General features: G+C 30.9%; 6 protein-coding genes across 6 annotated transcripts; 3 read left to right on the forward strand and 3 right to left on the reverse strand.

Moving 5' to 3' along the window:
* The first annotated feature begins 288 nt into the window (after positions 1-288).
* LOC106124599 (HD domain-containing protein 2) lies at positions 289-3196 on the forward strand. Its single transcript, XM_013321442.1, has 4 exons — positions 289-492; positions 585-732; positions 1093-1247; positions 1600-3196. The coding sequence occupies exons 1-4, from the start codon at positions 430-432 to the stop codon at positions 1834-1836; spliced, it is 603 nt and encodes a 200-aa protein (XP_013176896.1). The 5' UTR covers positions 289-429; the 3' UTR covers positions 1837-3196.
* Positions 3197-4300: 1104 nt separating this feature from the next.
* LOC106124600 (putative SERF-like protein) lies at positions 4301-5443 on the reverse strand. The gene is made up of 3 exons (XM_013321443.1): positions 5323-5443; positions 5011-5125; positions 4301-4794 (listed from the first exon to the last, which is right to left on the reverse strand). Exons 1-3 carry the CDS (start codon positions 5354-5356, stop codon positions 4713-4715), a joined length of 231 nt encoding a protein of 76 aa, XP_013176897.1. The 5' UTR covers positions 5357-5443; the 3' UTR covers positions 4301-4712.
* A 923-nt stretch (positions 5444-6366) lies between these two features.
* tun (N-terminal glutamine amidase tungus) lies at positions 6367-8717 on the forward strand. The gene is made up of 5 exons (XM_013321441.1): positions 6367-6764; positions 6857-7010; positions 7594-7742; positions 8027-8151; positions 8440-8717. Exons 1-5 carry the CDS (start codon positions 6649-6651, stop codon positions 8547-8549), a joined length of 654 nt encoding a protein of 217 aa, XP_013176895.1. The 5' UTR covers positions 6367-6648; the 3' UTR covers positions 8550-8717.
* Positions 8718-11569: 2852 nt separating this feature from the next.
* On the reverse strand, positions 11570-14072 carry LOC106124640 (methionine aminopeptidase 1D, mitochondrial). The gene is made up of 6 exons (XM_013321503.1): positions 13834-14072; positions 13353-13566; positions 13048-13239; positions 12774-12881; positions 12391-12544; positions 11570-12166 (listed from the first exon to the last, which is right to left on the reverse strand). The coding sequence occupies exons 1-6, from the start codon at positions 13902-13904 to the stop codon at positions 11976-11978; spliced, it is 930 nt and encodes a 309-aa protein (XP_013176957.1). The 5' UTR covers positions 13905-14072; the 3' UTR covers positions 11570-11975.
* Positions 14073-14340: 268 nt separating this feature from the next.
* On the forward strand, positions 14341-17333 carry Cdc10 (cyclin-dependent kinase 10). The gene is given in 8 exon segments (NM_001312189.1): positions 14341-14393; positions 14465-14577; positions 14843-14915; positions 15330-15504; positions 15706-15908; positions 16011-16238; positions 16422-16640; positions 17022-17333. Coding segments are annotated over 8 exon segments (1209 nt in total). The 5' UTR covers positions 14341-14383; the 3' UTR covers positions 17210-17333.
* Positions 17334-17676: 343 nt separating this feature from the next.
* On the reverse strand, positions 17677-20599 carry LOC106124638 (zinc finger protein 639). The gene is made up of 5 exons (XM_013321500.1): positions 20328-20599; positions 19400-20148; positions 18409-18597; positions 18071-18179; positions 17677-17882 (listed from the first exon to the last, which is right to left on the reverse strand). Exons 1-5 carry the CDS (start codon positions 20463-20465, stop codon positions 17775-17777), a joined length of 1293 nt encoding a protein of 430 aa, XP_013176954.1. The 5' UTR covers positions 20466-20599; the 3' UTR covers positions 17677-17774.
* Positions 20600-23023: the final 2424 nt, after the last annotated feature.

A 23023-nucleotide genomic window follows, 5' to 3' on the forward strand; every position in this document is an offset into this window, starting at 1 on the left:
AAATTAGAATTAGTGAGAAGAAATTAGTGAATAGATGATCTATAACCTGGTTTACCAGCACTGTTCTCTATAAATGGATTTGCTCTTAGCCTGTTGCTTTGTGCCAAATGATTTTGCGCCATTTTGGCGATGACGGTAGCTGTTACTAAAGGTGGTGAGAATGAATATTAATAATACCTTTTAATAATAGGGATGGAATTAAGTGTCAGTAGCTTCAACAGGAGCGTTTAAATTGGAACGTAGCAAAAGTTTTTCTGTCTGTGTTCGATGTGACATTGACAGTGACATTCGACTGAGGAGCAATTTACACATTGGTGACATGACATATATGTAATTCAATTCAATTGTATTTAGTAGCAGAAAGTAATATTAAAAACGCTATAACCGTTGAATGATTTATTACAAAATTGTATTAAATCAGGAACAATCATGGCCTTAATAATTGAAAATCAAAAAATTCTTGAATTTCTTGAACTTGTTGGGCGTTTGAAGGTTTGAGATTTTACTATTGTTAAATTGATTTTATAAGTGAAATTTTGTTGTTCGTTTATCCTCATTTACAAAAATTCTATTTTTAATTTTAGCACGTAAAAAGAACTGGTTGGGTGCTATGCAATATTGAGGATTGTGAATCGATCGCCGGACACATGTACCGTATGGGTCTTATGACTTTTTTGCTCACAGAAGAAAACAATCCTACTAAATTGGACCGCTTTAAATGCCTACAAATAGGTTAGTTTCAATGTTACAATTTTTGCTTCATCCATCCATCCACTTTTTGACTTTGTGTTTCCATTCCAGACATTGAAGGTAATAAAAGATCAAAAAATGTAAAATATTTATTGATCTTTTATTACCTTTATTTAACTATTGATAAAGATAATGCCTGGCTTTGGTAACCAGCGAAGGGGAATTTTTATCTGATTAAAATTTAATATGGTTATTGATGTTAATTTCCAATTATTATTTCTTTTCCACTTATTTCAAAGTACTGAATTAATTTCATATTGTGAAGAATAAAAGTAGATAAATTATACACCCTCCATATAAATGCAATACTTGTACTATGACAGTATGTTCATACTTTTCCAGCATTAGTTCATGATCTTGCTGAGTGTATTGTTGGTGACTTAACACCACACTGTGGAGTATCTCCCGAGGAAAAAAAAAGACAAGAAGATGAAGCCATGAAAAAAATTGCTGAGCTCACTGGCATAGCTGGTGATAGGATGTACGACTTATATAAGGTATGTTATTAAAAAATATCAATTCAACACATTCAGTGCTACCTGCTTACACTACAAGTTCATTTTTTCATCTAAAAAATTGTAGTGACATTAAATGTGTTAATCATTTAACATAGCAAAATCTGTCTATAAAATATCTAATATTTATTTGTATCTTCATAAAGTGTCTAGTTTATGTAAAAATACATAATAATAGCTAGCTATAAATGCTGATTTAAATATATAGAAAATAATGCACAGAATAGCTTTAAAATGGCAGTAGTTATCCAGTAAAAGCAATGATGAAATTTCCATACTTTTTCCATATTCATACATATTTCAATATAAATAAAATTATGGATTAATGTTTCAGGAATATGAAAACCAAACTTCTCCTGAGGCCAAATTCGCCAAAGACTTAGACCGTTATGATATGATTTTACAAGCATTTGAATATGAGAAACGAGAAAATGCACCAAAGAAATTGGAGGAATTTTTCAAGGCTACTGAAGGAAAATTCAATCACCCATTTATAAAAGATTTAGTTATAGAACTGTATAGACAAAGAGATGAATTTGAGAAGAAATGCCTTCTTAATGGAAATGCCTAATTTATTTTTCTACAGACACATGTAAAATCTGAACTAAGTTATGTTTGCTTATACAGAAAATGTTGTGTCTCACACACAACTTGAACAATCGTTGCATATATTATTTGATTTTAAATTGTAAACGGAAAAGCCAAGGAAAGTGTATATTGGATTTATATGCACTAAATGTAAACAAGTTATATTCATGCTACTAGTTGTTAGCAATACTAGATATTTATCATATAATAGTTTCTAGTTTCAAGCCGATCATAGGCTCTTCTGCTGGGTGTGTGGAACTGGATAAGTTGTGTGAGAGTCAGACGTTTATATTTAGTGTAAATAATATCACTCGAAAGTTTAAAATACTTAATTGAACTTATTGGCATTGTCTTTGAGTATTTTCATAAATAGTATTCATAAAAAATGTAGGCGCCCAAATTCATATAATTTTTTGCACAATTTTGAAGATTTTAATCAAGTTGTTTTCTGAATGCTACATTTAAGTTTACAGATTAGTAGGACATGGAATATACATCTCGATGTGTGAGTATTAGATAATTAATATCACCTGTTTAGCATTAAAAATGTTTTTTTTATTTTGTTACCTACTAGCAAGGCTAGAAACAAATTAGTGTTTATATTGTTAAGTTCTAATTGTTTTGTTTTAATTCTATTTAGCGCTTATTAGTTTATTTTCAAGGAATCTCCTTGGTAGATTTTTTATTATTTCACACTGCAAATGTTCCAATACATAAGTATAATTTATTTTTAAGAAGCTATAAAAGGGGTATATAGTATTATTTACTAATCGTAGAACTGATAAGCCTAAAGAGTCGTAAGTTAAGTTCTATATGACAAATCTTGTACTCTTGTGTATCTTAACCAAAAATTTAAAAATCCTGGCTTGAAGGTGTTTCATTCATGTACTTTATTACACTAAACTAAATTAAATAAGTAAATATAGTATGTACCCACATTTATATTGGCTTATATTGTTAACTAAGTAATTGGTTTGCAAGTATCACTGATTTTCTTGAACAAATTTTACTATTTGAATAGTATATGCGCAATTTTATTCTGTGTGTGTGTCTTTATTCAGTGCAATGAATATGCAATAATATAATCTTATATATTTGCAAAAATTATTTTATACTGTATTCCAAGTATATATACCACTTCATTTAAGTATTAAGTAGTATTGTGTATGATTTTTTATGTGCCAAAGTTCTTGAATTTCGTTCAATGAAAGTTCATGAGTATATAAATCCTAATTAAAGCATTTTGGTGCTTGTTACTATATTAAACTCAAACCAATGACGAATCCAGGGCTGTAATTGGTAGGTCATCACACATTTTGTAATTATATTTAGAATTATGTATGGTAAAAAACCTACCTTTATATACTACACATAAAAACAGGATGGTGATAACTTATCTCAATGTTTTTACTATAATGCTGTTCTTTATTAGTTAAAATAAACCCACTAACTCATCTTTTTTACATCTTATATCCTAATATGTAGGAGCGTATAACAAATTTGCTATATTTTTTTGTTACTTAACTGATAATTTCTATAACCACGAATAATTCTATTCCTTACACAAATGTATTTAAAAAGAACAAAAATCGATCCATGTGACATAAAGTTACACTTCTGAAATATTTTAAGAAATTTAAATATGTCACATGGGACGAAGCTTGAGTATAACAAGTATATGCCATATTGTCAATTAAAACACTATTTCATTTATTACTATTATCATTAATGCAGCATTCCATTACATGTATTATGTAAATGCTGCTTATTGTAATTTCATTATACTTAATTATACCTCAAAAAGACGTTAATAATCTTGCATTAATTAGTAAAATATTAATTATTAAGTATTTCTTTTACTTCTTCTATATGACTTAACTTCTCCAATGGTCCTCAACATGGTATTAAATTACTAGCTTTCGCTCTCGACTCCGTCAATCAGAATTAAAAAAAAACAACTTAATTAGTAGCCTGTTCCTACATACTATGTTCTATATCTATGCCAAATTACATCCATCTATAACAGTAAGATTACAAACACATTACAAACAAAAAATTTTGTATGTGTTCTCTTTGGCCCTTAAATTATCATCCTAATTTAAATAGATATAAAAAGTAATACATGGGTCAGACATCTGAAAGCACCAGGATGTGATAGTTCCTATAAACACTATAAATGAACAACAACAAGGTAGGTTATTAAAATCAACTTGTTTTAATAATACTGCTCCAGAGGCCACACAAGTTCACTTTTATATGGAAAAATTATTTTAACAAGAAACATGGTATAACTTTCTTTAAAATAAGTTATCAAGCAAAAGCTGGACAAATAATTTTCTCACCTAAAGGATATCTGGAGCTTAATTTTTAAACAATGCGAGCCTTTTTTAGACCGTATTAAGAAACAATGCACCTAGGCTATTATCATTAGGAATAAAACTGGCTTAGATATTTTCAAGTCTTTATTATATAAAAATGGATAGTTGGAATAGTATACATATAAATCTATTCAGTCAAATGAAGACTCGTAAATGCTATGTTAATGTAACTTTTAATTACATTTCATATCACCCCTCATAATAAATCAGATCATATTTCTTCTTTATGTGACTGTTATTACAACTTCTTAAATAAGTTACTTTTGCATATTCTAACAAAGAAAACAGATTAATTGATTGGATTATTTATTAAAGTTGTTACAGTAGAACCCAAGTTTTTTTTTTTTTAAATGGAAACTTATCTTAAATGATTGCTTCTATATCACTTGAACAATTTAACTTCTGGCAAACAAACCCAAGTATCCAAAAATTGTTCATATAATTCAGCAGTCAAAATATGTTCATAAATTGGACCAAACTCTTAATGTACTGCTTGTTTTCTAGCACCTTGGCCCTCTTGTTCTTCTTTTTTTCTTTGTTTCTCTCTCATCAATTCAGCATCTCTGTAATTTTTTATTCATTATTATGACATACCTATGAGTAACCCAGAAACCAATAATGTATTCTTTTTGCATAAAATTATTTTTGTTAAAATATGCAAATACCTGCAGCTGACCAGCACTACAAAATGTTTGCATAAAATCTATTTTGTAGTAATAAATATGTTATATCAACGATGACATTATCTTTTTGTTAAAAATAATAAATTTATAAACAACCTATGTTTCCTTTCAGAGAGAGACATTCCTGTTTTCTCACTTGCCGTTTTTTTCTTTTGTATTTCTTGCTGCTTCTTTTGATTCTTGGCTCGAGCCAAATCTCGCTGGTTTCCACCTGCAAGTAATTTTCAATGGTTTATAACCTTGAAATCCATTAGTTTCAATAAGCTAATTTTTTGCCACACACCAAAATGTTCAATGCAAACTATTTAATTTATATAAATACTTGTATGAATTGAACAGGAATTCTAAAAGTTTTAAGTAAAATAATATACTTTATAAACACACAACCAAAAACAATTTTATGTTTACATAATGTAGGCGTCACTCTTGTCATTCTTGTCATAGATACTCATTTGCACGTCTCGAACATTCTATGTTGAAAGCACATTTTATTCCTTGTACTTAATAGTCAAATAAACAAAAGAAAATAAAAAGCAGCCGAATGCTTCAACTGTTACACCATGAGAATCAACCAAACAAACGTTACAATGTAGGTATTTAATAACCATTACTCACGGGTCATTATGGTATGTTCACTGTCGCAAAAAGTAAAAACTGAGTCGCAATTTAGTTTAATGTTTATACAAAAGTCCGGACGATACGCTAGTCCGGCCGAAACCTAGGACAACGCACCGCCCTCCTTGTTGCCAATTTAGAAAGGAACTTTGGAAGCAACTAAAACAGAACTGGCTAAAACAAAGCCACGACCAGCTGGTTGCACCACTTTTACCATAAACAAGGTAAATACCATAGAGTCATAGAGTGCCAAGGCGCATAGACACACAGATTGTAAATGAATCTAACTCAGAGTTTAATGATATCTCTTAGCTCAAACTAAAATAATCCTTACAAACTTATAAAAGTAGAGGGTAATTGAAGAATGTAATTGTATCCGAAACATAATGAAGAGGGCTGTTATTATTAAAAACGAATTGTAAGAAATCACCCAGGAAAATTCGTTAATGCTATGTGACTAATCGTAATTGTTATAATTTTGATATGGCATTCGTTATCTAACCCAACAACGGCTTTATCATATCAGCACTTTATAGTTATAGTTTCTAGCATAAAAATAAGATGTCTCTAGCATGAAAAAAGATATTACGAAACGTAAATGTTTAAAAATGTAAGGTTTTTGTCTGTCAAAAGTTTATTACAGACAGACAAGTGTTTTCGATACGTGTTACTTAGTCTTATCAAGATAAAAAAATGGGCACATCATATCACGTTTGGTAGAAAAGCTTATCTACCTATTTATTTCGTTTCAGTGGAAGACAAACGAACTGAAAGAAAGACTGAAACCATTGACCTCTATAAATAGAGTGGCTAGATGAGTAGGTTTTTGTGCCTATTTCATTTTCGCCATTTTGGCGCTGATGGTAGCGATTTGCAGCGGTGGTGCGAATTTGAACTAATAATGTGTGTAGACGGAATGAACTACCAGTAACATCGACAGGCACTTTTAAATCTGAACTAAGCAACAGCTCTCATTTTCAAGCAATTGCTTATCCATTTATAGAGATCAATTAGTGAAACTGACTGAAGATTTAACTTTGGTTTAACTTGATAGAGAGCGCCAGTTGAGCGCGCTATAGCGCTTTTCCTCTAGTTTTCATTTTCCAGCAAACTGTCAATATGTCGGTCAGCTCCCAAAAGCATTTAAGTAATAACGAAAGTAATAAAAGGAATGATAAAACACTCAAACCATTGTTTCCTAAGCAAGCAGAATGTTCATATGTATCTTGTTATTGGTATGTAATTCTTAATTTTACTGTATTGCTACGTAACATTTTTCAAGACTAATGAGACTTAACTTCTTTTGTTTGTTTTGCCTCTGAAATAGTGAAGAAAATGTGTGGAAACTGTGTCAAGATGTATCAATAAGGATACCGGGGGAGTTGGACAGGTGTTATGTGGTTTTTATTTCAAACCCTTGTCGTACGGTGCCTTTGTGGAAACAAAGGGCAGGGCGTGAAGAGGATCGCCTCGTAATATGGGTATGTAGAAATAAACAAGTATACCTTCTGATTATTCTCATATTGAAAAGTGTTATTTATTTATGTTAATTATGTTCATAAAGATCAAAGCCTTCTAAAACATTCGGTGTTAAAAAAATTCTGAAGTGATATAAATCATTGCATAATTACAATCTGTATAATTAATTTATCTTAACCCTTGAATACCTTTCTGTTTTTATGATGCTTGTACTACACACAAAGGACCCAAAATATTTACCATATAATTAATTATAATAAGTGAAGACTGTAGAACCAATTTAATTTTAAGTACAAGTTTACATAAGCTAAATTAGTGATATACTATCCAGTTGGATCCTATTTTTGTCTTTGGTATTAGTAACTCTAATTATTTCCAGGTCACTAGATATGAATGTGGATCAGAGGATAAAGTAATATAAATGAGCTATGTTTTATTATAGATCCATGTGAAAAGCTTTTGAATAAATCATATAAAAATTTATACACTAAATAATAATTTGGTATAGGATTATGGAAATTGGAATAACAATATTGGTTTAAATAAATCTTTTTATTATATGTAAATGATTATCTTAATTTGCAGGATTATCATGTTATATTTTTGTACTCATGGGACTCTAAAACTTGCCTTGTCTATGATCTGGATTCGGAGCTACCATTCCCAACATTCTTTCATAAATATGTCACGGAAACTTTCCGCACTGACCAAGTTCTGAAGTCAGACTTTCACAGGTTGGTTCTTTACTTCATTATTTCTTTGAAACTATTTTTATGTTGTAATTGATTTACTTTACCTCTGTTTATATTACAATTACTTAACTAGCTGTCTCCCACAACTCTGTGTGGAATAAAAAAAAATTTTTGGTAGCTAATGTGTGCTTCCAGACTGTTCATCTATCCCAGATTTCAGTAAGATCAATGCATACATTCTGGAGATACCTTATAACAAACATCCAGTTGTTTATCTAAACATTCGCATTTATCATATTAGTAAGATCTCAATTTCCTTAACACAGATTCTTTCGTGTGGTTCCTGCAAAGCAATTTTTACAACACTTTGCTTCTGATCGTCGGCACATGAAACGGCCTGATGGCTCTTGGATTAAGCCACCACCACCATATCCTGCAATATGTACAAGTGGTATGTAACATTTTAACATCACCAATTATATCATAGATTAAAAAAAACACCTTTTTCCATAGCTTTGTTTTCTTTTGGTATATTTATTCAAGAATATTTTCTACAATACCAAACATTTAGAATAAGTCAAAATAATTATTAATATTTCTAACTACAAGGTGGGTTCAGTTTATTCACAGTAGAGACAAAATATTATTTGCGAATGTTTTTAAAAATCACATTCTATTAAGAATGCAGTTTCATACATACATAGAAATTACAAGTATATTTCCATATCTCTGGTTACAGTCTCGACCCACAACTTGGATGAATATATCAACATGGACTTGGGTACTGGTCCCGGCCAAGTATTCAATCTGACAGATTTTGTACACCGATTTTACAAAGTTGAAAAGTAGTTGGTGAGAATTCTATAATGTTAGATAGCAAATTTGTTTCAGCAACTGCTGGGTTTTTTGTTGATTATGTTTTAATAATCTTTGTTATTTATTTAATATTTATGGAATCCAATTTTTTATAATTATAATTTTTTTTTAATTGCATGTATTTGTTTACTGTTAAAATTCAAGAGTTCTTTTTTATGTGTTAATTGGATCGTCATCAGTTTATTTTTAGTATTTATTTAATATTGGATTTCACAATTAATTTGAAATCATATTATATATTATTTGTTATAATTATTTACTTCAATCTTACATTTAAATACAGACACATTTAACAATTTACATTAACACACACCATGAAATGGTTATGCACAATACAAAAGGTTTAAGGATACATAGATATAATATTACAGAATTATATGCTTTATAAAACATATTTCTATGTAGGAATATACTTGAGGCATTTAGCCTGATATTCTTTTACCTACATAGAAACGTTTGCAAAAATTTTGATATATCATACATTTTTAATATTCCATACTGTTACAGCTTTATGATAATAGCTTAGAGGATTTTAATAAATTAAATTTTAAACATGTTATTGTTGCTTCGTTGTAACAATGGTTTGAATTTATGAATTACAAACAGTTCTTCATTTTTTAAAACTTCAGAATCGTCAGCATAGTTTTAAGAGTGTAGTTTTAAGAATTATTTATTTATCATTCAAGTGCTTTTACTATATTTATCTTATTATATTGTTAAATAAATTGCTAGTCATGGAAATATATGGTTACTTTGGTATCTTACAATCTAATATTTTGTGGGTACAGATTACTCTTCTTTTGTTTTAATTCTTGTTTTGCTTTTATATTTAAAGTAGAATTGTTATATTCTGGAGTAAATAATTTTTTGTCTTTTCATAGACTATAGTTGCGGATTTTTTTTCATTTTTATTTCCTAATACCTTTGTTATAATATCTTTAAAAAAAATCAAAATGTCTTTGTTCTTTTTTTTCATGCGTGTGTGAACGCGATCAGTTAACACCATTATAAAAACTTTAAGTATAATTTTTCATTGGAATAATAGGTGAAATTATTTTAATGAAAACTAAAACCTGAACAACCTCGTTAATTGTGGTGACGTGTCGCGTGTCGAGACGTGGTTTCGAGTAATGGTTTTGTCGCGTTTTGAGTTCACCCTTATGCATAATAGCACGCACCCCTTTCCACGTGTATTGATCACTCGCTAATACATAGAATTTATAAACTTAATTTGAACATGATAATCATAATTGATAGGTTTGAGACAACTTGCAAGTCACTACATTAGAGAACTAGAGAATAATAAGACCTTGATCGTAGTAGGCGAGTGGAGAAGGATTTTGAGGGGAAATTTGTGTATGATTGTCAAAGATTAAATGCCTGTAGAAGCAAAGGTGGCTTAAAATCAGTACATGTGGCCTCGATTATGATGAATTTGTGGCACATAAATAAGATTTTGTGACTAAAATTGATGAATATGATCATATATATACCTTGTTTAGTTACATTAAGTAGATTTTATTTAGAATGAGAAAGTTCTGGAAGTGCCATATAACTTTGTAGATGTGTGAATTATATCGAAGTCAAAAGTCGTTGTTGGAAAGTGAAATCTTCGCTCTTCAGGCTCTCTAGGTAGCCTTTTTTGGAGTGTAACCGTTTTTTATGAAAAGTACAAAAATTGTTTAGTCTTCTTCAATATTATGAAAAAAACTACGCTTAATTTAAATATTTATTGTAAGCGATTATTTGTCGCATTATTATTATAACATTTAACTTTTACTACCCATTAGCTATCTGACGTACAAAATATTCTTTAAATTATAAGCGTGATTATAAAAAAATTAGTAGATTTTTTGAAATTTGACATTAATTTAATGGAAATTATACTTTATTAATTATATAATTATATTATACCTGTTTAATAAATAACATTTAAGTATAATTATTGTAATGTATATTGTCGCGAGGTAGCTTTTGTATGTTGTTAAATCTATTTAATAATTTTGTATCAACTTTTTATACACTCTTTTTAACCTTCCCTAGCACCACTAGACTTAATTGTGAACAATATTACATTTATAGTATGTATGTATTTAAATTATATAAATCTTTGATTTATATTTGTTTGTTAAGATTAAGAATTCATATTTGAATATTTAATCCATTTTTTTATTTTATTTATCACATCAACTTGTCTTTGAGATTATGAAAAAAATACATGTATCGTTTCAAATTCAATTATCTTATAAAATATCCCAAACATTTTTTAAATTAAGCATCTATTTATAAGGAAATTTAACAAATAGCGTAATTATATTCTTGCAAGTTACAGTTTTAATGCATTTAAAATTTTAAAGTACCATGTTAAATACGTGAAGAAATATATATTGTTAAGTATATAATATTGATAAAAGCACACAAAAAACAATAGGTTATTTAACCACATTCAATTTTCATTAAAATATAATTTTTACGTATTTTCTGCAGGGTTTTTGATCTGTGTTCAAAGTTAAATTCTTACCTCCTAGTCAAAATATTTTAGTAATTTAATTGAACTTTATTACATCCTGTATCTTAATTAGTTTTAAGCCTTCTTCCAACGGTTGCTTTGAAATCTCTATTTAATAGTAACCTAAGATCTAGTCATATATTTCTCTTTTACTATAATTAAGAATGTTTACCAGCACTATCATTCCGAGGCGTAGCTGGATGCAATATGGGACCAAAGTTTATAACGAATGGATGTGGTGGGGTCCAGTTTGTGGAGCGAATGTCCGGGGCCGTGAGGATGTCCCACTGGTTACGCCTTTCTCTTTATGATAATCACTTATACTAATTCAATTGATACCTTCCTTCTACGCCTTTAAAATATCTATCGACTGAATGCTACAAGTGATAATTATTATGCTTGTGCTTTTAATGTAATGTTACATGTTTTAAATTAAGATCTTATCAAGCTACAAATAAAACACAATGTGCTAATTTGATGTTTTCATTTATTTACACACCTGTTGAAAAACATTTCGTCATACTTTTCATTTTCTTTACAAGAATCTTAATAAATGGGTCAAGAGGTGACATGACATTGATGAAAAATTTGCTGCATTTAGTTCTAGTTAGCATAGCGTTGCCAGGTGGAGATAAGGGGAGGAGGGCAACTGCCTCCTGGAGAATTAAAAAAAGATAAAAACTATTTCTAGTAGCTATGGTGATAACTAAACATTGGGTAGCCCATACTCATTACCAAAAGCTCTCTGTACATTTTACTTCTTATATCTTGGTATAACATCTCTTCTATGAGCAAAATGTGGCGAATTGACTTTTGTTATTATTTCAAATTGCAAAAAAAAAATTGTTTTTATGTATAACACTTATATTCTAATAAACATATGATTACATTTACTTAGTTAATATCTCAGCACCATCATCAGTGATCAAGACTGTGTGTTCAACTTGCGCAGTCCGTGCACCATCCTCTGTGACCACAGTCCAACCGTCTTCTAGTATAACTGTGTTCTCGCTGCCGTGTGACAGAACTGGCTCTATCGTGAATGTCATACCTGACTTCATCAGCCCAGGATATCTATTTACTGCAGAATAAAAAAATCAAATATATTGCTTGAATGGTTTTCAGAAAATTAAGAAAAATAGTTTTTTTTAGTGTAGTAAATACTAGAGCATTGTAAAATAGAACAATATTCATAAAGTTGATAGGATTTTAATCAATTGAATTGAGTTCTCTTTTAACATAACTAATAATTACTAACAAACTGCCAAAGAAATTCAATAATAATAGAAATATTTTCTAACTTACAAGAATGGTATATTTCAGGAGGACCATGAAAGTATTGTCCGATACCATGCCCTAAAAATGCAGGTAATACAGTTAGACCATTTCTTTTTGCGTGCCTGTGTATAGCAGAGCCAATGTGACAAAAAGGTACATCTGGACCGCAGCATTTAATTCCCTAAAATAACAAATATATTTACACAAAATCCAAAAGACAAAACTTTATTACAATGTATAAATATATATTAGAAATTATGTACACTTATAATCCTATTGATCAGGCAAGAGAATATGTTCTAAAACATTTGGTCCTATTCTAAAGAATATGTATACACAATACAAATAAATATGAATTTAGCAAGGACTTACTCTAATGGTATTAAATATGTTTACATGTAAATACTTACAATATCTAGACATTCCTCTGTAATATGAACAAGCTGTTGTCCTTTATCATCTACATTCCCAACGAGGAAGGTCTTTGAGCAATCTCCATGATTTTGCTTGAAGAAGACCTGAAATGTTTGAGATAATATAAGTAAACATAACTTTCTCTATATTACAATAGCTTTTTAATTATATGAAGAACAATAATGTTACTAAGAACATAAACTAATCTACTGTAACATTATAATAAATCAGAAACTAGAAATAAATTAGAGTAAAAGTTTTTAACCTTACTGTTATATCTACATTGATGATGTCACCATCTTGTAAAGGTCTCAAATCTGGGATGCCATGGACAGCTACATTGTTCACTGAAGTGCAGACACTCTTTGGGAAGCCTTTATAATGCAGTGGAGATGGGTAGGCACCGGCTTTAATAGTTAAAGTATGAACTAATGCATCAATATCATCTGTTGTAATACCTGGCTAAAAATTACAATAAAGATACTATGGATTGCACAGATGGAAGGTTAGTTCTAATATAGTTAAACTTTTTTAAAAATAACCTATAACTTAACATTAAATACTATAATACTTACTTTGATGAATGTATGAAGTTGATTTAAAATTGAAGCAGCCAATTTACAACTTTCCCTCATACCATTTATTTGGGTATCATTTTTTATTTCAGCTATTTTAGGAACATATTCTGTATTTCCTAATACATAATCTGGTCTTATAATATTCTCAGATACTATTCTACTTGGGGTTGTTTCTACTGGTGTGACTTTATCATAAACCCCGAACCTCATTCTAAAAGTAAAATCATAAATATGTAAGGAAATCATTGATTAAATCATAACAAATGGATAACTAAGTACATGAAATAGATGAATAAACTTACAAAATCCGTTTTTGGACCCGAGGATTAAATAATTTTGGCAGTCTCATTTTAAATTATGTTATAAATTAACAATATGAAAATATAACAATCTCTTCATTCTTTTACAGTTTTTAAGAAGTTCGGCAAAGCCAATATTTCTTTACATAAATGTGAAATTCTTATATAAAGCAGCTTACATATTCGATCTCCAAAAACGTCCTACGACACTAAGGGCTTTGTTGGCAAACTCCATATTTTGTAAATACATAAATCTATCTATTTATCTTAAATATTTTATTAAATTATTTTACTATTGTTATATTTAAACATTACAGAAATGTGCGCCTGTCCATATAAAATATGGAATGTCAATGTCGTTTGTCATCTTGTCAATCCAAAGGTGAAGTAAATACAGTCTAGAAATGATGGAAGGACGGAAGGCGCCTACTGTGGAAGGCATCGGGAAACTGATATCCAGCACTAGGCATACGAAGGCTGATGATGGCGATGATAATCTAAACGTTTGGTGACAACAGACAGAATTTTGTTTTTTCCATTGTCTATGATTATACTACGAAGTAGTTACATACTCTTTGGTTTTACCGGGTCGATTTATAATCGAGTTATCAGGCGGTTTATTGTTTATTTTTTTTTATTCACAAAAATTGAAAACATTGATGAGCTTAGCTTTATAATAAGTTCTTAAAAAAGATAGTTGTTTCTATTTGATACAATCCAAGTTTAAATATGTCACAAAGTAAGTGTTATAAATTTAAAATATTGAACGTGAAAATTTTGCATATTGTTTATTTTAATTTTCACTTTTAGATTCTGAAAAACCTACCCAAGATGTTGTGGATCCAACTGGTCCAGCTGCCCGTAAAGGTGTTCTTATATCGTTCAGGACTGGTAAAACCATGGAGATACCTGAAAAAGATATAGTACGTTTTTTTGGTATAACCTAAATTTTATGACTAAATTGTGCATTACACTTGTTTTTTTTGTTATCAGTCTTAATGAAATCACTCATACTAGCCTACCTTTGAAGATATGTTGTCATCAAAGGGCCCAAAATGAATAATATTCTTTTATTCTACTTTTTCATTTATGTTGATATATTGAATGGGAATTTGTTATAATAAGTTACTCGTTTCTGGGGATGGCTGAAAATAAGAGATATGATAACAAAACATTCTTAAACTTTAGTTGGGAAGATGCAGATTTGTCGGAGAATTTGAAAAATTAAATCGCATAGGAGAAGGCACTTATGGTATTGTCTGTAAGTATAATTCATGCAATTTATAATGCTCTATTATTATTCTTCTATATGTGCATAGGTCTATGCAACATATATTAACTTGTTTCTGTCGGAATGTAACCCCCATCCCAACTCTAACAAGGTATTGTACTGTGGCCTTTTGCTCTCAGTAAAAATAATAGATATATTTATTTGGGAGACTAAAGTAAATTATATCACTAATTATTCCATATCCCTTTCAACAAAATGTTATTTTGCACACTGTCCATAAAAATTGATGTCATCAGCCCACGTCACAAGTTCATTTGGATGGGTTATAGTTTTTTTTAAATCTCACATCAACCAATTCATAAATCATTGTTACAACTGCAAAATTTAATCATGATTGAGGTTTTTTTTCATATACTGTCTAAATATTATATGCTTAATTTACAGATAGAGCGAAAGATAAGCTGAATGGTAATATTGTAGCCTTAAAGAAGGTGAGGATGGATGTAGAAAAAGATGGATTGCCCCTAAGTGGCCTGAGAGAAATACAAGTACTAATGGCTTGCAGGCATGAGAACATTGTGCAATTAAAAGAGGTTCTAGTTGGGCGCTCTTTGGAAAGGTGTGTATCATTACCTTATAAATACTAAAATTATTGATTACCTTTTTTTAATTTTTAAAGGAAAATAGTGTTGTGCCTATTTTTCAATGGTTGCCATCTATTATATTGTGCTGCAGAACTATTATAATATTTTTTTTTTAGAAAATCCCTCTTTACAATAATGATGATTTTAATTATTTCTTTTATTTGTTATTTTGGCAGCATATTTCTGTCAATGGAATATTGTGAGCAGGATTTGGCATCATTATTAGATAACATGACCTCACCATTCACCGAATCTCAAGTCAAATGCCTGATGCTGCAAGTGCTTAAAGGACTAAAATATTTGCACTCCAATTTCATTGTGCACAGAGATTTGAAGGTGTCCAATTTACTACTGACAGACAAGGGGTGTGTTAAAATAGGCAAGTATTTTTTCGATTGGTCAAATAACGTTCATGTGGATTAAACATAATTGAATACAGTAAAAACAAGCAAATTTTTTATGACCACACCATTTTTTTTAGCTGATTTTGGTTTGGCACGTTGGCTGGGTGCTCCAGCACGTTGTGCTACGCCCCGCGTTGTGACGTTATGGTACAGGGCACCTGAGCTTCTATTGCAGTCACCTAAGCAGACACCAGCTCTTGACATGTGGGCTGCGGGATGCATTCTTGGTGAACTCTTGGCAAACAAACCACTTTTATCTGGTAGAACGGAAATCGAACAACTGGAGCTTATAGTAGACTTACTGGGTAAGTTTCTTATGTAAATCAGTATGTGACAATTATGCTTATATACATTAGTTTTGTGCACTAACACTAGTAGATACTAAAATACATTGTCTTTATTTTTTTTAAAGAACATTAGAGGGAAAATAGTTTTATAAAAGTTTAAGTTAAATTTTTCATTAAACTTCCAAATGGATTGTATTATAGGAACTCCATCGGATGCAATTTGGCCAGAGTTCAGTATGCTGCCAGCGTTACAGAACTTCACTCTGAAGCAACAGCCGTACAACAACCTAAAGCAGCGATTCCCCTGGTTGTCAGCCGCTGGCCTTCGCCTGCTTAACTTCCTCTTCATGTACGACCCCAATAAGAGAGCCACAGCTGAGGAATGTCTGCAGAGTTCTTACTTTAAGGAACAGCCGTTGCGTAAGTAAATATGATCGAATTCAATGGAAATGAGATATTAAATTTAGACATGTCACTGGCGCACAACGTACATTGTCTATGGATTTATTTTGGTAAATTTTAGTATTTGACATGTCTGTTTTTAGTAAGTCTGTGAATAAAGCCTTATAATGGTAAAATTGTTAAGATAGGTATGTAATAATTATTCATTTCTACTGTATTATACTATTACTACTTAATTAATGTACAGATAATCAGCAGTTTTAAAAATTACTGTGTTCCCGCTGCTCGTTTGCCCCCTTCTGTTATAAAAAAAAACAAAAGTTACTGCTAAGCGGATTGGTTTATTTCATAATTATCATAACTGATATCCTTACTAAGTTCTACTAATTCGTTTTCCAGCTTGTGATCCGAAGCTGATGCCAAGCTTCCCGCAGCACAGGAACACAAAGGGCCAGCCGAAGCCTGCCAACAATCAGCTCAACATTCCGCTCTCCAATCTCAATACTGGTGCCAACGATCAAACAAACAACCTACCTGCCATCTCAGATTTACTCGGATCCCTTGTCAAGAAACGAAGGATTGATTAAGGAAAACTCTTGTATTTAGTTTAACAGTGTGTTTTCAACTCATGCGTTCATACAAAATAATACATTGTAAGGCATTTCGTGGGTTGTAAAAATATGTTTGAATACCATAATATGACTTTGAATATGTTTCTAAATAACTATAAGAATAAAATTGAATGAATTTACAGTTTTTTTTATTTTACTACGATTATTATTTGATTATTCAGATGTGGTATCTATTTCTTAAAATACTAGTATCATCATCATCATCAGCTCACTATACGTCCCCACCGAGGGGCTCGGAGCCTACCCTAAGTTAAGGGTGATTAGGCCATAGTCAACCACGCTGGCCAAGTGCGGGTTGGTTGACTTCACACATATCTTAAATCACACATAAATACTAGTATACAAATTTTAATATACTGAAAACTAGGATGTGTTAACCCAGAGTCAATAGTATAACAGGATGTTCATGTTCAGTACAATTATTTAAATAGTATAAAATATATAATTTAATAATTTATTTTTGACATTGTCATGGTACACAGTACATGATATTACATTTGTGAATATTTTTGCTATCTCGTTATTCTGTTGAGTAGTCATCATCGCAAGAAATCTCCAAAGCTTTGTAAAATTTACGATATTTTTCCGCTTTTGTTTGATCGCCGCTCTTCATTTTTACCTTATCTTTCTGCAAATCAAAGTTAATGTTCATGATTAAACGAAATAAATGAACATAAGATAACATAATGCTCATCATCATCAGCTCACTATACGTCCCCACCGAGGGGCTCGGAGCCTACTCTAAGTTAAGGGTGATTAGGCCATAGTCATAATGCTAAGGATACAAAAATCAAATATAGATGATTGAATACTCACTGATTCTTTTTCTTGTTTTTCAATACTTCGTAAATTACGAAGACATTGCGAACACAGTATTAAATCTTCCATGTGATTAATTGTCTTCTTTCTATGATGATGTTTCAACCTACAAAGAAATATAATTCTCAATTGATTCTAAATCGAAAAATAGCCAGTGAGTGATAATATACTGACGGTAATATAACAAAAGGAAATTAGAGGTTATTCGACAATAGAGACAATTTTGAACACCGGTCTACGAGTTAGACATATATTACGGAAATCGACTCACATCGATGAGTTCAGTTCATTTCAATATACCATACTAAGACGTGGTCAAATGTAGTAATACGTACACTTTAGCGCAATAGTCACACTGTGATTTGTCAGTTCGATGAGTGACAATGTGTTGGCCCAGCTCGCGGTATGTAGGGAACCGCTCGTCGCAGCGCGGGCAGTTCAGCTTGCCTTCAGTCCGCCCACCGTTGGTCTCGTGGTCAAACAGCTCGTTGGATGTCTGGAAGTTTCGATGACAGCTCTTGCACCTGAAATATTGAAATATTTAATTCGGGGAATCCCAAAAACTGTAAGTTGGCAACCCTATACTTCAGACAGTTAAACACAAGTTTTAACTGTAATATGAATTAATAGCGTTGATTTATTATATACTTTTATTATTTTACTCTTTATTTTTAAATGTTCTGGGTCCGGAGTTAAAAACAAGTGCAATTTTAAATCGTTTACAATTTACTATAACGTCCTAGGTTTTAATTCACTGTCAAATTAGATTGAAGTAGATTTTTTTGGATTTTAGTAAAACTAGATAAACATCGACTAACGAATAATAGTGCTTTAACATTAAGTTTTCAACAGGACTTACAGCGAAGCAGCTTATTCTCAAATCTCGGTTTGGACAGCCATTGAATACATTATATGAGTAAAAGGAATATAAATACTCACTGTCTACACTCACGAAATATTAATTATCTTATGATGTTTTTAGTTCATTACTAGATAACCTAAATTATTAACAAAATTACTTGTAACTCAGTAAACAGCAAATTGTAATTTTCTAAGTGGTTTTTCAAGTGAAAGCAAATTGTTTTTTGCAATAAATTTGACGACAGTGTCCATTTCAAACCGTGGAACTATCCATAAGGTTTTAGAAATTCATTAAATAAAAATAGCTTTACATAAACAACAATAAAATAGAAATTTTATTTTATCATTAAACTATTTTTAATAAGCTAATTACACTAGACATCATTTATAATTTAAACGATTATCTTTGATTAATACGATAAATAAATCTTTAAAAAATCATATTAAAGTGTGAAATAAGCTTACATAAATATGTTTGGTTGAAGATGATATGCCATATGTTCAATAATTTTCTTAGGATAGAAATAATGAAACTTTTTATCGCAACACGTGACATATCCGGGGACACCGTGCCTCTCTTTGTAATGTTTCATCAAAGATCTGTAATCGAATCCCTTTCCATGGCAAATGCAACATTCCATTTTATAGAATAATGTTATTTGCTTGTCTAATTCTGCACCCTGTTTCGCTGGTCTGCCATCTATTAAAACTATGGGATCCAATGTGTCACAAGTGTTATTATTACTTGTTTCTTCGCTAGTTTTTTTTGGGACTACTCTTGTTGGTGATTGACGTGATTTGATACTTTTGATAGGCCCGGGGGAATTTATAAGGAGCGATGTGTCAACACGCTCCGCTTTTGCGAATTCTTCCAATGGCATCGCTTCCATGAACTTCATATCCACGGGTGATTTCTTTTTTTGTTTCGCTGGACTTTCTCCTCGTTGTCGTTCTGACGGTGTTGATTTAGATTTGGGTTCCACTATTACCTCTTTATTGTCGTTTTGAATATTTTGTGATGATAAAGCTTTAATTATTGGATGCATTCTCTTTTCTGGTGCTGGTTGTGTGTGTTCTTGTTCTTCGCGTTTGATTTTGTGAAATTCTAAAAATTTTTGTGTTTTTTCTACTTTGACAGAATACAAGTGTAATGAAGCCACTTGTTGTAGACAATCGTGGCATATTGCTTTCGGTAGATTATCATCAGTACGTATCTGTAAAGTTTTATACAGTTAGATCTTTATAACAAGCTACAACGAATGGGTGAATTATGTTGTGTTTAAGTTATAAATAATATAAACGTGTTTTAAATGTCCAATCATATTGTACGGAATCCCAGAAGCACTTATTTTATAAAATAGAACCAGATCAACTTGTGGTAATTTTAACGTACCACAATATTAAAAAGATTCTTAATCTTGCGCTTTGTTTCAGCGCTTAGGGGCTTTAACTTTATTATATCGTTGCATAGACATAGTCGACATGACAATTCGCGCACTATAGTTTTTTCTAACGTTGAAAAATCGTTCATACTGTAAATTTAAACACAAAACAATACTCCTATAATTAGATTTCACATTTGTTATTTTAAATTCAGTTGCAGTTTTAATTTGTCCATGACAATGTTACGTTTTTAATAAATAAAGCTATATTGCTTTGGCATTTTATGTCAAAAAATACTGCTTTTTGTAGAAAAAAATGGCCAGTGAAATCTTCATACATAATCTAGGTTATATTTCACTGGAAGATAAACTGGAAAATCCAAATTATAATTTTGCATAACAAAAACATTATAAATCCAATCTTGTATATATTTTTATATTAATATTGTATCAAATTATCAATACTTCCCAGTTGTACCGTCGATCAATTTCAAACCTTGATCGTCTTACGTGACAAGTTTCAATTCTTGGAGATTACTAAAATCGACTTTGGAAAATCATGGAAGCAGCACCAGATATAATTCCAGTGTGTTGACATAAGACATATTTTAATCTTATGGCTTCAAACAAAAGGCAAGGGACTAGAATAAATTTACGAATATATTTATTTATTCTAAACAATAAACTTGTGTTTCTGAGTACAAAATCTCTGTTTAAAACATATCGTCATCCCTGTTATTATCTTTAACAATACAGAGACAACAATATGTGTTATACATAAATTTTGGACTCATAAACCCTACGATACCCCTACGGTAGAGCGTCAGTGGCTCAGGGGTCAAGCACTTGACTTGCAATCTGCAAGTCCTGAGTTCGAATCCCGCCATGTACCAATGTGTTTTTCGATTTCCGATTTACATATGTACATTTATCCGACGTCCTTACGGTGAAGGAAAACATCGTGATGCAACCTGCACATATCTGAGAAGAAATTCAAAGATATGTGTGAAGTCAACCAACCAGCACTTGGCCAGCGTGGTTGACCATGGCCTAATCACCCTTAACTTAGGGTAGGCACCGAGCCCCTCGGTGGGGACGTATAGCGAGCTGATGATGATGAAACCCTACGGTTAAAGATCCAAATACATTGAGATAAGTGGTCTTCTTTATTGCAATTTTTTTATAAGAAACTAAGGGGTTCCTTAAATGACCAATGAACAAATGTGAGTGCGTTTGTCAGTTATACTTATTGAATATATATTTTTCATTATTCGTTTTAATGTAAATAACAAAATAATAGATTGTTAAAAGCTTTAATTATCAGAGAAATTGTTTTTACAATGTCGTTGATCTTTCAGTAACATCATTATAGTAAATTGTATTTTGCTGAAAGCAGTAACGTACTCGTAAAAGCTTTCCCGTTTATTATAGAACGTAGTTATAATTGGACTATCGTATGGTTATTTAATATCGTTTAATGTAAAAATACAGGCCTTTGTAAATTAAGAGCGAATGTAGAGGTTTTAGAGTTTGGTAACAATTGTATCATAATTTATTTTGTAACTTTTTTACAATTCTTAAAAAAAATCGTCTATTACTATCAAATGCAAAGATTGTGGCATATTTCAGTCCATATATACGAATTAGGTCATTGCGACATAATAATTTAATAAATATAGTACGTAACAAATATTTAACAGTGGTAGAGCCCGTTTTAACATCTGACATATTGGCCGGTTCATTGCAATGCCACAACCATACAGAAGACAGGCGTTTCATCTGACGAGTATGCGTCCCGGAGGCCTAATTTTAGTCCTCTTTCCTTCTCACCTATTTTCTTATAAGAATAGGAAGGCTAAGTGGATAGGAAAGTGAAAGTGGAAAATATTCTCTATTAGATATAAATCTATATGTAACATAAATATGTTAATCGGCATATTGTAGTAAAACAGTAAGACATTGACTTCGACAAGGATTCAGAAGGAAACCAAGGCGTCTGGAATTAGAATTGATTCAACACTCGGATTCTCGCCGCTACAGTGGAAATGACTTTTCCCAGTCAAGGTTAATTAGACGGTTTGTGAAATTTCAATTTTCGCTACGAAAGTCAACAACTTAATTTGCATCTTAATTTATTAGATAAACGAAAAGAGGCGTACCGTGACCTTAAGATTGTATGAAGTAACCTTAAATATTTTTCTAATTTTATGATTTCGCATATTCATACATATATCTACGTAAATTCATTTTTTTTATAACTAACTGTATTTTTCCAGTTGATTATAGAGGAAAACATTTTTTTCTTTGTTTCTTATTTACTAAAGTCAAACTATATTTACTGTCAGACTGGGGCGAAGTCAGGCTGGGGTGAGTTACTAGAAGAATGTAATAAGACCTAATTTGGAATTTGAAGTGAAATCTCTATATCAATCTTATGTCGGAGTTACATTATCTCGTGTTGAAAACATGGTTCTACTTATCTACTTTACAGAATGATGTTCCTAAAAACAATTAAGAGGATTAATTAAAATAATCTCGACGTCGTACCGTATTTGTTGAGCTACCATACGAATTTCCACAAATTAGATTTTTAAAATTAACTCTTTAAATAGACCAAGATGTAGATTGAATTCGTTTTTTTTTATTTTCATTCTATTTTCCATATTGCCTTGTATTCTTCAAGCATCAATGGTGGTAATCGTCATCA

The sequence above is a fragment of the Papilio xuthus genome, unplaced genomic scaffold, assembly GCF_000836235.2.
Source record: "Papilio xuthus unplaced genomic scaffold, Pxut_1.1 DF825946.1, whole genome shotgun sequence".
Classification (NCBI taxonomy): Eukaryota; Metazoa; Arthropoda; class Insecta; order Lepidoptera; family Papilionidae; genus Papilio; species Papilio xuthus.

What these genes read in the sequence shown, in the direction of transcription:
- LOC106124599 (XM_013321442.1), top strand. Translation starts at nt 430, where the DNA reads ATGGCCTTAATAATTGAAAATCAAAAAATTCTTGAATTTCTTGAACTT. An exon ending in AACTTGTTGGGCGTTTGAAG is followed by an intron (nt 493 to 584) that starts GTTTGAGATTTT and finishes TTTTAATTTTAG; the next exon opens with CACGTAAAAAGAACTGGTTG. An exon ending in CTTTAAATGCCTACAAATAG is followed by an intron (nt 733 to 1,092) that starts GTTAGTTTCAAT and finishes ATACTTTTCCAG; the next exon opens with CATTAGTTCATGATCTTGCT.
- LOC106124640 (XM_013321503.1), bottom strand. Translation starts at nt 13,904, where the DNA reads ATGTATTTACAAAATATGGAGTTTGCCAACAAAGCCCTTAGTGTCGTA. An exon ending in CGTTTTTGGAGATCGAATAT is followed by an intron (nt 13,567 to 13,833) that starts GTAAGCTGCTTT and finishes TTTTACTTTTAG; the next exon opens with AATGAGGTTCGGGGTTTATG. An exon ending in TCCTGAAATATACCATTCTT is followed by an intron (nt 12,167 to 12,390) that starts GTAAGTTAGAAA and finishes TTTATTCTGCAG; the next exon opens with TAAATAGATATCCTGGGCTG.
- tun (XM_013321441.1), top strand. Translation starts at nt 6,649, where the DNA reads ATGTCGGTCAGCTCCCAAAAGCATTTAAGTAATAACGAAAGTAATAAA. An exon ending in AGGATCGCCTCGTAATATGG is followed by an intron (nt 7,011 to 7,593) that starts GTATGTAGAAAT and finishes CTTAATTTGCAG; the next exon opens with GATTATCATGTTATATTTTT. An exon ending in CTGAAGTCAGACTTTCACAG is followed by an intron (nt 7,743 to 8,026) that starts GTTGGTTCTTTA and finishes TCCTTAACACAG; the next exon opens with ATTCTTTCGTGTGGTTCCTG.
- LOC106124600 (XM_013321443.1), bottom strand. Translation starts at nt 5,356, where the DNA reads ATGACAAGAATGACAAGAGTGACGCCTACATTAT. An exon ending in AAGAGTGACGCCTACATTAT is followed by an intron (nt 5,126 to 5,322) that starts GTAAACATAAAA and finishes AATTACTTGCAG; the next exon opens with GTGGAAACCAGCGAGATTTG. An exon ending in CTCTCTGAAAGGAAACATAG is followed by an intron (nt 4,795 to 5,010) that starts GTTGTTTATAAA and finishes AAAAAATTACAG; the next exon opens with AGATGCTGAATTGATGAGAG.
- LOC106124638 (XM_013321500.1), bottom strand. Translation starts at nt 20,465, where the DNA reads ATGAACGATTTTTCAACGTTAGAAAAAACTATAGTGCGCGAATTGTCA. An exon ending in AGAATCTTTTTAATATTGTG is followed by an intron (nt 20,149 to 20,327) that starts GTACGTTAAAAT and finishes AAAACTTTACAG; the next exon opens with ATACGTACTGATGATAATCT. An exon ending in CTTCAACCAAACATATTTAT is followed by an intron (nt 18,598 to 19,399) that starts GTAAGCTTATTT and finishes TCAATATTTCAG; the next exon opens with GTGCAAGAGCTGTCATCGAA.